The 13,669-nt window shown below is 58.4% G+C and overlaps 1 protein-coding gene across 1 annotated transcript in view; it reads left to right on the forward strand.

Moving 5' to 3' along the window:
- The window catches only part of SLC6A2 (solute carrier family 6 (neurotransmitter transporter), member 2), a 25,629-nt gene that overhangs the window by 1,737 nt on the left and 10,223 nt on the right, over nucleotides 1–13,669 (forward strand). Inside the window, exons 2-5 of the mRNA XM_015572648.1 lie at nucleotides 3–207; nucleotides 6,754–6,885; nucleotides 9,105–9,342; nucleotides 11,499–11,637. Coding sequence (XP_015428134.1) covers nucleotides 3–207; nucleotides 6,754–6,885; nucleotides 9,105–9,342; nucleotides 11,499–11,637 — 714 coding nt within the window. The remainder of the gene's footprint in view (nucleotides 1–2; nucleotides 208–6,753; nucleotides 6,886–9,104; nucleotides 9,343–11,498; nucleotides 11,638–13,669) is intronic.

Here is a 13,669-nt window from a genome sequence, read left to right on the forward strand (position 1 = left end):
AGCCCCTGCAGGCGCGCAGGGCCGGGGAGCTGCTGGTGGTGAAGGAGCGCAACGGGGTGCAGTGCCTGCTGGCGCCCCCCGGGCGCGAGGAGCCGCCCCGGGAGACCTGGGGCAAGAAGGTCGACTTCCTGCTGTCGGTGGTGGGCTTCGCGGTGGACCTGGCCAACGTGTGGCGGTTCCCGTACCTCTGCTACAAGAACGGCGGCGGTGAGCCCCGCGGGCCGGGGTGTGGGCTGGGGAGGCTGCCTGTGCAGCAGTGGCTGGGAGGGGGCCTGGGATACACACCCAGGGGAGGAGGAAGCGCACGGGCAAGTGTGGGGCGCAGGCAGGGACCGGGCACGGCTCACAGAAAAAGCATTGGAGTTCCTGGTGGAAGAGGGAAATCGAGGCATGAACTTGGACAGTGACCGGCGCTTGGCTGGAAGGAGGGGATCCGGCACAGGTTGGGTGAGGATCCCTGACGTTTGATGGTCCACAGGAAGGGGGTGGAGATTTGGAAAGCTCTGGAAGGGGCGCTAAAGTGCACAGCAGGTGACAGCCAGCCACAGGGGGTCTCTAAACCCAGCACCCCCAGCTTGAGAGAGCACCCGGCTTCCTGCACTCAGGGACAGAGACGCACAAATAGGGACCAGTGTCAGAGAGAACCCCACTCACAGGTGGTGTTTGGCTGGAGGGGCCAGAGGGCACAGGCCAGGAGGGATTGGGGACTGGGATGGGGTCCTGGCACCATGACAGCGTGGAGGGGGCTGGGGCCTGGGAATACAGCCAGGCTCTCTCCTCCCGCTCCGTGCTGGGGGACAGACCCCCCTGCCCTGGGATGAGAGCCTAGAGACGAACTGCAGCCCCACACAGGATACCGGGGCCTTTGCTCCTCGGTGCCCAAACCCCTCGTCCCGCCCCTTTTGCTGGGATGAGCTAAGGGGTGCCCTGCAGAAAGCCCGGGGGAAATGACGTAGAGGCAGAGGTTGGTGCAGGGGGACCCAGGTCTGGAAACCTCTCTATCCACTGCACCATCCTGCCTGGCAGAGGCGCTGGCTCAGGATTCCAGGGGGGCACAGGAAAGGCAGGGAGAGGGTTGGGAACTGGGCGTGAGGGCCCGGGACCCCGCTGTTTGCTTCAGTGCACGCGCTAGGCACTCGCTTGTCGCTCTGGGTGGAAATGGGACACGATGCAGACAGAGGTGAACACTTTTGCACGTTGGGCTGCTGGGGGTTTAAGTCCAGGGCCCCTCAGACCCAAGGAGGGAGGACCTACAGATCCCACGCCGTTTCAGCAGGGACTTGATGAATGAAGGGCAGACTGAGAGACCCTAGACCAGTGGTCGGCAAACTGCGGCTCAGCAACCACATGCGGCTCTTTGGCCCCTTGAGTGTGGCTCTTACACAAAACACCGACTTCTGCGCGTGAGCCATGAAGTTTCAATCGCACTGTATGTGCGCGCCCACACGTGGTATTTTGTGGAAGAGCCGCACTCAAGGGGCCAAAGACGAAGTTTCAATCGCACTGTACGTGCATACCCGCACGTGGTATTTTGTGGAAGAGCCACACTCAAGGGGCCAAAGAGCCGCATGTGGCTCGCGAGCCACAGTTTGCTGACCACAGCCCTAGACCGCACCATCCAGCATGACCTCACGCTTGTCCCTGGGCAGCGGAAGGCTCCATCATGAGTCAGCAATCTCGATCGGGTCCTTCCCAGGGAGCCCCAGAGCTAGGCTCCGTTGGGTCCTCCAGATCATTCCCCCTCCCCACCTGCCTGCCAGGAGCTGTAGCTGCTCAGGGCTTCGCTGCCACAAGTTGTTTTCATTGTTCTAAGTGTGGAAACCGAAAGCAGCCTGGGTCTGGGTGGCCAGGTGGACACAGTGGCTGGATGGACATTCTGGAACTTTCCCTGGCACTGTGTGCACTTGGCTGTGGCCACCAGCACCGAGTGTCTGCCGTGTGCAGGGTGGCATGCCAGGTGCCCTGGGCACAAGATGGAGCATAGATTTCCATCTTATAAAATATTTTTTTATTGATTTCAGAGAGGAAGAGAGAGGGAGAGAGAGGTAGAAACATCAGCGATGAGAGAGAATCATTGATCGGCTGCCTCCTGCATGCCCCACACTGGGGATCAAGTTCACAATCCGGGCATGTGCCCCAACTGGGAATCGAACCGTGATCTCCTGGCTCATAGGTTGACAATCAACCACTGAGCCACACTGGCCAGCAGGTTCCCATGTTGAAGGGACGTGATCAGGAAGCCCCTCGCCTAGGCTGGCTAGCCCTGCCCGCAGCCCATCCCGACTTGTTCGGTCATTTGTCTGTTGACACCTTGAGAGCAGAGACCGTGGCTTTGTGAATTTTCCACCCCCAAGATAAGGCCTAGATGCCAGGACTGTGGTAGGAGGTGCCCAGCAAACGTCTATGGGATGAACGCGTTCATACGAGGACCTTACGCCTCTCTAGGAGGAGCAGACCCGCTGGTGGCACCTCACAAGTGAGGCGCCGCTGTGGGCTGGGGCGAGATCAGGAGCCTGTTGCTAACGCCCAGCTCTTTGCCTCTGGGGGATGCAGCCAGCCTCCGTCTCCTCATCTGTCAAGTGGAAACCATGCTGCTCAGCTCAGAGCTTGTTGTGAGGACGGAGCGCGCCCCGGGGAGCCAGGCAGGGAGGATGGCCTCCGTCCAGGTCGCGGTGCCTCCTCGTTGACATCCTCACGATGACCTGGGCGACCGGATGGGCGGGGGAGAGGGGGGAGGCAAGCACTGCTGCGGGAAGCCTGGGGTGGGGGGGGAGCTGTGGGTGGTGCTCAGCTTCTGGGAACGGGAGGGGCATGGTCAAGCCTTGGGGGGTAGAAGGAGATATTCTAGTTGATGGCGAATGGAAGTGGGGTCACTCAGAGACACGTGTGAAGGCTGAAGGACAAGATGGGAGCGGAGAGGGTGCAGAGGCAAGTCGGGGCCTGGCCGTGGAGACCTCGGGCACCAGGCTAGGGTGGGGAGGTATCACCCGTGAATTTCCATGTCTGGCTAGGATGCCCCTGGTTGGCACAACGCAGCAGGGCAGCTGCCATCTCCGAGCCCAAGGTGGCTCCTTTTCTAACTTACTCCTCACCCAGCTCTGTTACCCCGGGCGTGGCCCTGCCCCTCTCTGAGCCCAGGTTCCCCCACTGCCGCTGGAGGTGAGCTCAGAGGACTCCCAAGGTCCACCCCTCTCCTGGCCCAGAGCTGTGCTCCAGCCCGGACTCACCGCCCTGTTCCTTGGCAGCCCCTGGTCATTCCTCTGGTGCCGGGATGAACACGGTAACGCTCCGCGGCCAGTGGTCCGTGGCGTCGCAGACGGGAGGCCGCTGTGATATGATAGAGGTGCCGTAGGTCAGACCCCTGGCTACTATCTCCTGCATGACCTGCTGGGAGAGATCAGCCAGCCGCTGGAGTACAGGTGTGTGGGAGGCTTCCGGTTGGGGAAAGGCACTCTAGAACATTCCAGGGCTCCATCACAACCTTCTCCAGCAGGGAGGCAGTGGGGCTGTCTCCAGGGTTCTCCATCGCCCCTCGGCACCTGTGGGCTTGGGCGTGGCCTGTTCCCGGGCAAGGACCGGGCCAGTGGGCTGGGTCCCTGCATCTGCCTCCCTGCGGGGGGCGAGGCCACTGGGAACCATCCTTTGCAAGCGGCTGCTTCCCTGTGACAGGTCGTGCCGACGGCTCTTTAGGTCCAGACAGACCTGGGTCTGAACCCGGGCCTGACATTTCTGGGAGATGTGGCTTTGGACAGTCCCTCGTCCGCTCTGGACCTCAGGTTCCTTGTGCAGAAAGCAGAGGAGCTGTGCCTCCCTGTCGGTGAGGTGTCGTGACAGAGAGTATACACAGGACGCCCCGCACCGCGTAGGAGCTCGGTAAACGGAGTTGTTACACTGGGTGTTACTGGTCAGTGATTTCTAACCATCGGCTGGACCCAGGAGTAGGGCAGGGTCCTGCCTTTGGAGGGAGCAGAGCTGATTCTAAGAGGACAGAGGCGAAGGGAAAATGATGGGAGTAGTCATGCTTGGGCCTGGGGAATTATTCATTATTCATTAAGAATGGAGGCTGGGTATTGCTCTGTATTCCGACCCTCGCCCGGAGAATGGGGACTAATGTTCCCTCCACCATTCATGGGGCCCAATGGGGTCCTGGGTCCCAAATGGGGTTCCCCTCCTTTCCCAAGTAAGTTCCAGGTCTCAGGTACCCACAGCCCGATAGGGACTCTCTTGGCCAAAATAGCTGGGGTTGTTGAGGCCAGGCAGGAGGTGGTGGCCGGTGCCGCGGGCAGCAGTTTGCAAACTCAGTGCCCTCACCGCTGGCCTGGCCGTCAGGGTGCTGTCTACACCCGGAGCTCGGCAAGCCAAGTTCAGGTCAGATGCCCACGAGCCAGTCAGCTGGGGTGGCCCATCGTCTGACAGGTTTGCAGCAATGAGACCCGCACTGGGGGCTGGAGCTGGGACCTGGGGTCGAGGTCACCAGCATGATTTGGCCCGTGGCTCTGAGCGGGTCCAAGCGTCTAGAGGGGCCCTTCCCAGCCAGATGGGATTTCACGGGGATCAATGTTACCTCCTACCCTGCGGTCCCAACTGCCTAGGTCACGGCATGAGGGGAGAAGGCCCAGGGCTCTCATTAGCTGCGTGTAAGTCACTGCCGGCATCCGTTTATTTACCCAAAAAACATTTACAAAAAGAATGCCCATCGTGTGCCAGGAACATCAAGATGATGGCCTGTAGTCCAGTCCTGACATTGTCTACTCGCTGTGAGTGGGGAACCCCACAAGGCCGTCCACACTTCAGCTCCCCGTCGCTCACCGGCTGCGATCGGGGCTTCCCACCGTCCCATCTTCAGATTTGATCATTTGCTTGAACAGCTCAGAGAACCCAGTAAAAACCGTATTTACATTTACCCGTTTATTAGAAGGGAGACTGATGAGCCGCCAGATAAAGAGGTACATGGAGTGAGGTCTGGAAGGACCCCAAGTACTGCAGCTTCTGTCCCCAGGAAGTCGGGGTGCGCCAACACCTGGCACGTGGACATGTCCGCCCACCTGGGAGTCCTCCCAGCTCTGTCGTTCGGGGTTACGTGGCGGCTTCATCACCCAGACGTGGTCCCTATTCCGTCCATCACCAGCCTGTCTCCTCCCCAGGGGCTGGGGGGCGGCCAAAAGCCCCCAATCTTCTAATCAGGGCTTAGTCTGTCTGGCGGACCGTCACCATGCAGCAGCCCCCCGAGCCATTTCACCAGAACAAGGGACACTGCTACCCCCAGAAAATTCCAGGGGGCCTGGGAGCTCTGTTAGGCCTTCCTGTTACCCACATCTCGGGGGAGAGTGCCAGGGATTTGGGAGCTCTGTGTCAGGAACACGGAGCGGAGAGCAAATACATACATTTCTTATTATGTCAGAGGGGCCTGCCCTGGGCCATAGAGAGCGCCCCCCCCCCCCAACCCTCCGCTCTCCCCTCCTACTCTTCTCACTGCAGTCAGAGCCAGGCGGGCCGGCCCACCACACCCAGGTACCCCAGGACCTTGGAATTCCCTGCCCAGGCACCCGACTCCCTCCGGCTCCCCGTGGCCCTTTTGCCTGGCTCCTTCGCAGCATGGACTGTGCCAGACGCTGGCTCAGTCCCAGGCCTGAGGGGAGGCCGGGGCCCACTCTCAGCCCACTCTCCGCAGAGGCTGAAGCCTGGCGCCTCTCTGGTTGGAGCTGAGGTGGGGAAAAGGGGGAGCCGGGCAAACAGGGCTCCCCAGTTCGGCCACTTTCCAGGGCGGAGACCTACGGAGAGCTGCGGGCTCCAAACTGGAACTTCACACTCGCCCCATGGCCAAGGGCTGGTCATGAAGACAGGAGGGGAGAACGTGTGTTATTTACCAGCTGTGGCCTGGCGCGTCCTCTTGCATCTGTAGCCGCGAGAGCCTTTGTCCCCCAAGCCGGGGTCCGGCCACAGGCTGGGAGCAGCTCTGTCTTCTCTTGTCACCTTACTCCCCATGCACTTGGCCTTCACTGTGCCGTGGGATGTGTGCGGAGCAGGGAGAACCCAGCTGCCCTCGGCACTGAGCTGGGTTTTGTTGGGACTCTCGTGAGAGCCTTGGGCAGAGGCAACCGGGGAGCAGGGCTGTGGGCACTTGGGCGCCCGGAGAACAGCTCTTGGGGGGGGGGGTTGCTCCTCCAAATACGAAGGTGTGGCTGCAACTCAGTTCCGGGAATCGTGCCCTCCGTAGTCTGGGATGCTGGTCCAGCTAGGTCTCAGGGGACCCTCCTCTCCTTCCCGCAGCCCCTCCCTGGTCACACTCCCTCCCCCACCCCTTCATTCCCCACTGGCCTGGGCCCTTGGCCCCCTGCTGCCCCCCTCCCTGGGGCCTGCATGAAAGGGAAGGTCTGTACTTACAGAAGTTTGGCACAGACTCCCCTGTGGCCTCCTCCTGGCGCTTCACAGTGCGCTTGTGTGTTGAAGGCTGGGAGGGTCCTGTGAGAAACACATCTGTGTAGCTTTGATTAACCCAGATTTTACTAAATTTGATGACAGACGCTCGTTATGATATTACCACGGCCACTACGGTTGTGACTGCCGTTGTGATGATTTGCACTAATCACCCTGCGTATCCCCTATGTGCCTGCCGCACAGTCCCCCTCTGGGAGTGGCGGGGTGGGCGGAGGGATGAGGACCCTCGCAGCTCTGGGCCCTGGCGCGCTCCACGGGGCAGGCCCGGGCTGGGCCGGGGCCTGTGGGGTCAGGCTCCACCTCTGTGTCCTGCAGGTGCCTTCCTGATCCCGTACACGCTGTTCCTCATCATCGCTGGGATGCCCCTCTTCTACATGGAGCTGGCTCTGGGCCAGTTCAACCGGGAAGGGGCAGCCACAGTGTGGAAGATCTGCCCGTTCTTCAAAGGTAAAAGATGGGGCTGGGGGCACCCGAGGTTGTCCAGAAACACTTGTGTGGCGCCCCCCGGAGAATCTGCCCCAGGGGGGGATCCGAGGCAGACTGCCTCTCCTGTGGGATCCGGTGCGTGTGTCCCCCGTGCACAGTTACCTGGAAGGCATTGGGTATTTCAGGAGTAGTTTTGGCCTAGAGCAGGGGTGGACAACCTTTTTGCGAGTGCGTGCCAAAACCAGCAAAATCTCTGACTCAAAATTCTTCTGCGTGCCAACCCTGATTTTTTGAGAACATGTTACGCCTACTTGATATCTCTTAAGGTGCACGTATGTGAAGAACCTTGAAGAAATAATAAAATTCATTCGAGCGACAAAAATACAGTATATGATGATGAAAAGTACAAGAGATATGCACGAGCTACTACTTTCGTCCGTCAGGCTACTCCTATTACGAGACTTAACAAAATTCATCACTGAGAACAGAGATTCACAATTGTAAATGGAAGATTATAAGAGAGGGTTTCGAGTGCCAGCGAAAGTTACTGGCGTGCCATGTTTGGCACGCGTGCCAGGGGTTGCCCACCCCTGGCCTAGAGAGTCTGCAAACCCGATTTCCCAATTCAGCCGAGTGACTAGAGGAGGGTGCCCCTTTCGGGAAATGCAGACGTGTCAGAGGTGCCCAGCACACGTACCACCGCTCGCTACTCTCCCTCCCCTGGTAAATGGGGACATTGATCACAGAGCCGTCCGGGCTCAGCCAGCAAGCTGCCTCGCAGTCCTTACCACAACAGCCACAACGAGTGGATCACAGCTGGGATAGGAGAGGAAGCCCGCTTGCCTCTGGGACTTAGGGCACATCTGGAGGAAACGGCCATGGCAACTGCCATTTCTTGGCCCCTTTGATGCTGTGAGAAGGACGCTGAGTAAGAATCGGTGTCTCCCACGCACAGCTGCGGGAGCTGGGCCCAGGGGCACCGGGCACCAGTGTGACTCCTCCGAGCCTCTTCTCTGTTGCCGTGTGTCTCTGAGTGCCTCCTGTGTACTCTGAACTGTAGGTGACACAGGCTGGCACAAGACGCTCACAAGACATGAGTGTATTATTTAGGAGCTATTCTCTTCTTTCCAGAAACCCCACTCCAAGTGGCTCGACTGTAAAAGAGAATGTATTGGCTGATGATTTGGTAAAGTCCAGGAATTTCCGGCTAGCTAGCTTCAGGTATAGCTTGATCCAGGTTCTTGAATAATTTATCTGGAGCCTCTCCCGTTCTTTCTCAAGTCTTTTTCATCAGCGTTAGCGTCACTCTCAGGCACACTCTCCCTAAACACGGGCGAAGCTGGCCATCAGCAACAAGATTAAATGCCACCAAGTTGATCAGTGACAAAATAAAACAAAAACATCCTTATGTCATCATAGCTTTATTCAAGGTTCCAGAAAGGACTCTCATTGGCTTGATGTGAGCCATGTGCTCATCTACCAGCCAATCACTGCGGCTGTGGGGAAGCAGAGCTCTGATTGGCCAGGCCTGAGGCATGTGCCTACAGCTACAAGAAGAGAGTAAGGGATGGGCCTCATTAAGCCTTATAAGATCAGAATACTTACGGCTTCTCTCTTAAGCCATGCTGAGCAGGCAAAAACACATCTACGGGGGACAAGGGCCATAGAACTAGCCCTGTAGGAGCTCCTGATATGTTCAGGAAGATGAGGTTGGCACATAACACAGGCGCTTGCAAATAGGACCCCAAGAACACAGGGGCTGAAGTTCTGACCAGCGAGGGTTGGTTTGTGGGTCCCCAGAAGCAGGTCCTGAGACAAAGGCTTCCATGTAAGGAGTTATTTGGGGAGGTGATCCCAGGAAACCCCACTAGGGGAGAGGGAAGGGGAGGCAGGCAACAAGCCAGCCCCACCGCGGGCCCAGGGAGCATCCCCACGCCTCGGTGTTCTCCTGCCCGAGGCGAGGAAGCTGGGGCACCTAGGCTCCAGTGGGGACATTAAGGTCCTGGCACATCTGGCCTGCCCGATGTGCGGGCCTAGGGGACTCCACGGGCCAGAGAGAGCCCTTGGGCAGAGGGGTGGTGGGTGCCTAGGAGATACAGATGGGGCTGTGACAATGCGACAGAACAAGAAAGGTATGTGTCGGATGGTGCAGTGGTTGGAGTAGCCCTCCCACCCCCCAGGAGAGCTGGCTCTGGGCCAGGCCTGGGGAACCCCGCTGAGCCCCTCTGCCCCCCACCCAGGAGTCGGCTACGCCGTGATCCTCATCGCCATCTACGTCGGCTTCTACTACAACGTCATCATCGCCTGGTCCCTCTACTACCTCTTCTCCTCGTTCACCTTCCACCTGCCCTGGACCGACTGCGGCCACCCCTGGAACAGCCCCAACTGCACCGACCCCAAGCTCCTCAACGCCTCCATGCTGGGCAACCACACCAAGTACTCCAAGTACAAGTTCACGCCGGCCGCAGAGTTTTACGAGTGAGTCCTCCACCCACGTCCTGTCCCCCTCTGCTGGGCGGACCGGAGCCAAACGCTCAGGAAAACCGCAGTGGGAGGGGGGCACGCTGGTCATCCTTCGTGATGGGCACTGCCCTGGGGTAGGAGCTGAGGGTACAGCCCTGGACACGGCAGTGGGAGGAGCGTGGGTTCTGGCGGAGGGGAGTGGGGCGGGGAGACAGTCCCCATACACGTCCCCCAGGCCCCGCTGTGAGCAGAATGTAGCAGAAAAAGATGACACCCGTCAGCGCGGGGCTGAGTGGAAGCAGAATCTAAGGCTATTTTAGCAGCTTTCCGCTCTGCAGACTTCCCCTTCCCTCCCCTCCCCTTCGCTCCCCTCTCTTGTTAAGCCCCCGCCCCAAGCTTCATAGCTACCATGAGCCAGGCACCAAGCATCCCTTCCCATCCAAGGCCCATTGAGTCTTCGCGGTTCGTGTTGGTGGTAGTTATTCCCATTTCACAGATGAGAATGTGGAGGCCCAGTTTTTAGGTAAGAGGCAGAGCTGGGACCAGAACCCAGGTTGTCTGCGTCAAGGCCCTCACCCCGTGCACGGGCCGCCCTCCTGCCCTCCTTATCCTGTCATCGGGGTGTATTGGGGGCAGGTGTGCCGGACCCTGTGGGGTGACAGGACTCCATCCCGCGCCTCCCTTTCTCACCTGGAGCCTCCTTTTGTGAGCTCCCAAGTCACCAAGCCACGGCTGCTTCTGCGTTTTGTTTTTAATGGCACATGGCCATGTTAGCCAGATGTTTCTGCTTTAAAAGCCATCCCAGCTCCGTCTGGGGACCAGCAAGCAGGACTCGGAGTGCCAGCCCTGAGGAGGTTAGTGGTTGCTCTTTTCTCAGCGCCTGCTGGCCAGCGCTGTTGCCATCTTGTGCTCATTGGAGCTGAGGGATTGCGCCGATCATCCAAGGAAACAAAACCGCTATTCTCTGCAGGCTCCGCGCCCGCAGCCAGACAGCCGGCAGCTAAAAGCAGCTGAGGCTCAGACCTTCCTGTCAGAGGGCGCCCTTGGGGAGCACGCCGGGCGGGCAACCGAGAACTCTCCCCCTGCCTGATCCTGGGGGGAGAGAAGGGAGACGCCCCCTCCGCCCTACCACCCATCAACACCCGCGCTTAAATGTCAAGTGAGAAACGAAGCCCATTTGGCCCGCAGACTGTGGAAAGCCTGGACCGTGTACTTGCCGATTCACTTTCATTAACTTTCTGGAAAAACGGCAACAAATCCAAGCAACATGTGCGAACAGCCCCCAAGGCCTGGGCCTGCTGGAGAGGGGCTAGGGGGGCGGGGGGGGCGGGTTGCATTCCTTCATCAGCTCGGAGTCTAGCCTGTTATCCCAGGGGCCTGGCAGGGGGCATTTCTGCCACCGGATTGGAGGCTAGAGGTGTTCAACACTTAGCCCGTAGAGCAGTTCAAAGCAGAATGAAGTCAGATGGGTCCAGCCGCTGATTCCGGTTCTGTCATTTTAGATACGTTTAGTGTCTGCCATCCCCCCCTTATTATATTCCCCCCTCCCCCCCTTTCTCTCTCTCTCTCTCTCCATAGGAAAGGGGCCTGAGTCAGGGCATCATTTCTGAGTTGAGACCAGCAGGATGAGAAGGTTGTCAAGCAGACAAATCGGGCTGGGAAGCGTGTTCTGGCCCAAAGCACTGAGCGCCTAATGTGATTAGGGGATGACACTGGCTGGCCACTGCCAGGAGCCACAGGCAGGGTGCGGTGAGGGAGGGCTGCCCTGGACCCAGGCCCACTGCGAAAGGCCCCGGATTCTGAAAGGCTGACGTTTTTGTGCTGCAGACGAGGATTTCGCAAACTCGAGACTTTTGACATTTGGGGCTGCATCCTTTTATGTTGGGGGTGAGGGAGGACCGTGCTGGGCACGTTGGGTGTGTAGCAGCATCCCTGGCCTCTGCCCACTAGATACCATGGGAAGTCTCCCACGTGACTTACTGGTCCCATAGGGCAGTCCTGGGCACAGGCTGGGATGGACAGAACAGTCCCCGATGGTGCGGGACTGTGGCCAGGCAGCCCAGGGCCCATCTCCCTCACTGTGCACCTTCGGGCTGGCCTGGGGCCCAGGTTTTGGGTGTCCTCCCTGACGGATGGCGTCTTCCCTGGCCCCGTCCCCGTCCTCCTGGCAGGCGCGGCGTCCTGCACCTCCATGAGAGCGGCGGGATCCACGACATCGGCCTGCCCCAGTGGCAGCTCTTGCTCTGCCTGATGGTGGTGGTCGTCGTCCTGTTTTTCAGCCTCTGGAAAGGCGTGAAGACGTCAGGAAAGGTAACGCCTGTTTCGCGTTCAGTCGGCCTCAGAACAATTCACTTTTTCTCGCTGCAACTGTTAGTCGGTGAAAAGAGAAGGTGGAACGGGACGCGAAAGCCTGGGTTTGCTCCCAGCTCCGCCCCTGTCTCCCTGGGAGACTTTGGACAAGTCCCTTCCCTTCCCCAAGCCCAGGCTCCCCAACAGGAGGGGGGGGCTCCAAGCAGACCAGGGCTCCCACACGTTTCCACCCAAGCTCCTTTCAGGGACTTGGGGACAGGACACCCAAGGGCCTTGGGGACAAGCCCGTTGGTCGCTGGCCACAAAAAGCGACCTGTTGACCTGTGTTTAGTGGACCTTGAATTCTGGCCTGACGCTTCTTGCACATGTTCCCTCCTACTTATGGCTTCGCTATAAAGCCAGTCATTCCCCCTTCGGAATGTTTTAGTGAAAGAGAATGCTCTACTTTCCTAATGCCACGACCCTTTAACCCTTTAAGTGCCAACCAATATCCTAGGAACTATGCTAAAATTGCCAAGGTATTTTTGCTGATTTTACAGCAGTTTAGGAAAAAAAATTATGGATCGCAAGTAAATGAAGTTACATATTCAAAAACTTAAGGAAACCTTTACTACACTGACATATTTAGCAATATCATCATCACTAATAAAAGCAGACTTAGAACTGGACGCCATTTCGAAGCTGTGATAGTGCTCCTGGTGCTTTTGGCGAAAGACAGGAGGAGCACGATCGCGCTCCCCGGCACTCTAGGGGTTAATAATGCAAACTTTCAGAAGCTCTGGGAATGGGGCCAAGTAATCTGTATTTTAACAATCATCACCAGATTATTCTGATGCATGCTTAGGGTGGGCAAACTTTTTGACTCGAGGGCCACAATGGGTTCTTAAACTGGACCGGAGGGCCGGAACAAAAGCATGGATGGAGTGTTTGTGTGAACTAATATAAATTCAAAGTAAACATCATTACATAAAAGGGTACGGTCTTTTTTTTTTTAGTTTTATTCATTTCGAACAAGCCGGATCCGGCCCACGGGCCGTAGTTTGCCCGCGGCTGGGCTAGTTAGTAACAGAGCGCATTGCACACAGTATAAAGGAAGTGCTGCCTGGAGGACCTGGTGTTTTAGCGGAGCATCTATATGTTTATGGGTATTTTGTCTCAACACAGAAGGTATTTCGTACCATGAGGCCTCATGGTCACAGAAATGTAAGAGGCTGCGTCAGTGGAGGAAGGAAATTCTTTCTACTGAGAGGGTCTGCAAAGACCCCGGGGGAGGTGGCGTCTGGGCTGGGTCTCTAAGGACAGGTGTAGGTGGAGACAGGATAGAGGGAAGGGGTTTTCAGTGGGTGGAACAGCCTGAGCAAAGGCAGAGGTGCAGAGGTCCAGGCCTGTCTTGTCCGGCCTCTCGGTGCCTTTCCTGGGCAGCAGGGGAAGGGCTGTCCTGGTCTCCGCAGGTGGAAGAGCTGAAGGTGTAGAAGCCTCACTATTGCCGCTGACCTGGGGGGGCGGGGCAGCACCCCAGGCTGCACCCATAGAGCCTGCCCCACCCCATTTAGCACTTGGCCAGGGCAGAGCGTGAGCTGTCTGCATGGAGAGCGATGCTGAAGGGAGAAGGAGCTGAGTGCGCTCGGTCCCTCTGTGCGAAGGGACCTCCGGAGGAGTCATCACCCGGTGGGAGTCACGAGGGTGGGGCCCCCGCGCAGCCCCTCACGTGGAAACACGTCAACAGAAGCCGCAGTCCCCATTTGCGTCAGGGCCCCGGCCCGCGGGGAGGGACTGCACGTAGGACATTCCTGTGCCCTGTCTCTAATTGTTTTCATAAACCTCTGGCTCCGGAGGCAAACAAGAGCGAGCGTTGCTTATTCCTTCCAGCTTGCTTCTGGAACGGAGCTTTCCGCAGCTGCCCCACAGCATGGAGCAGCCCGAAATGAATCGCACATGTTCACACTTCCTGCCTTGGCACGTGCAAGCTCCGTGCCTGGGAAGATGTGTGCTCCATTGCCCGCGTGTGGGACGGTGGGGGGAGGGTGCGCTC

The sequence above is a fragment of the Myotis davidii genome, unplaced genomic scaffold (genome assembly GCF_000327345.1).
Source record: "Myotis davidii unplaced genomic scaffold, ASM32734v1 scaffold328, whole genome shotgun sequence".
In the NCBI taxonomy this organism is placed as follows: Eukaryota; Metazoa; Chordata; class Mammalia; order Chiroptera; family Vespertilionidae; genus Myotis; species Myotis davidii.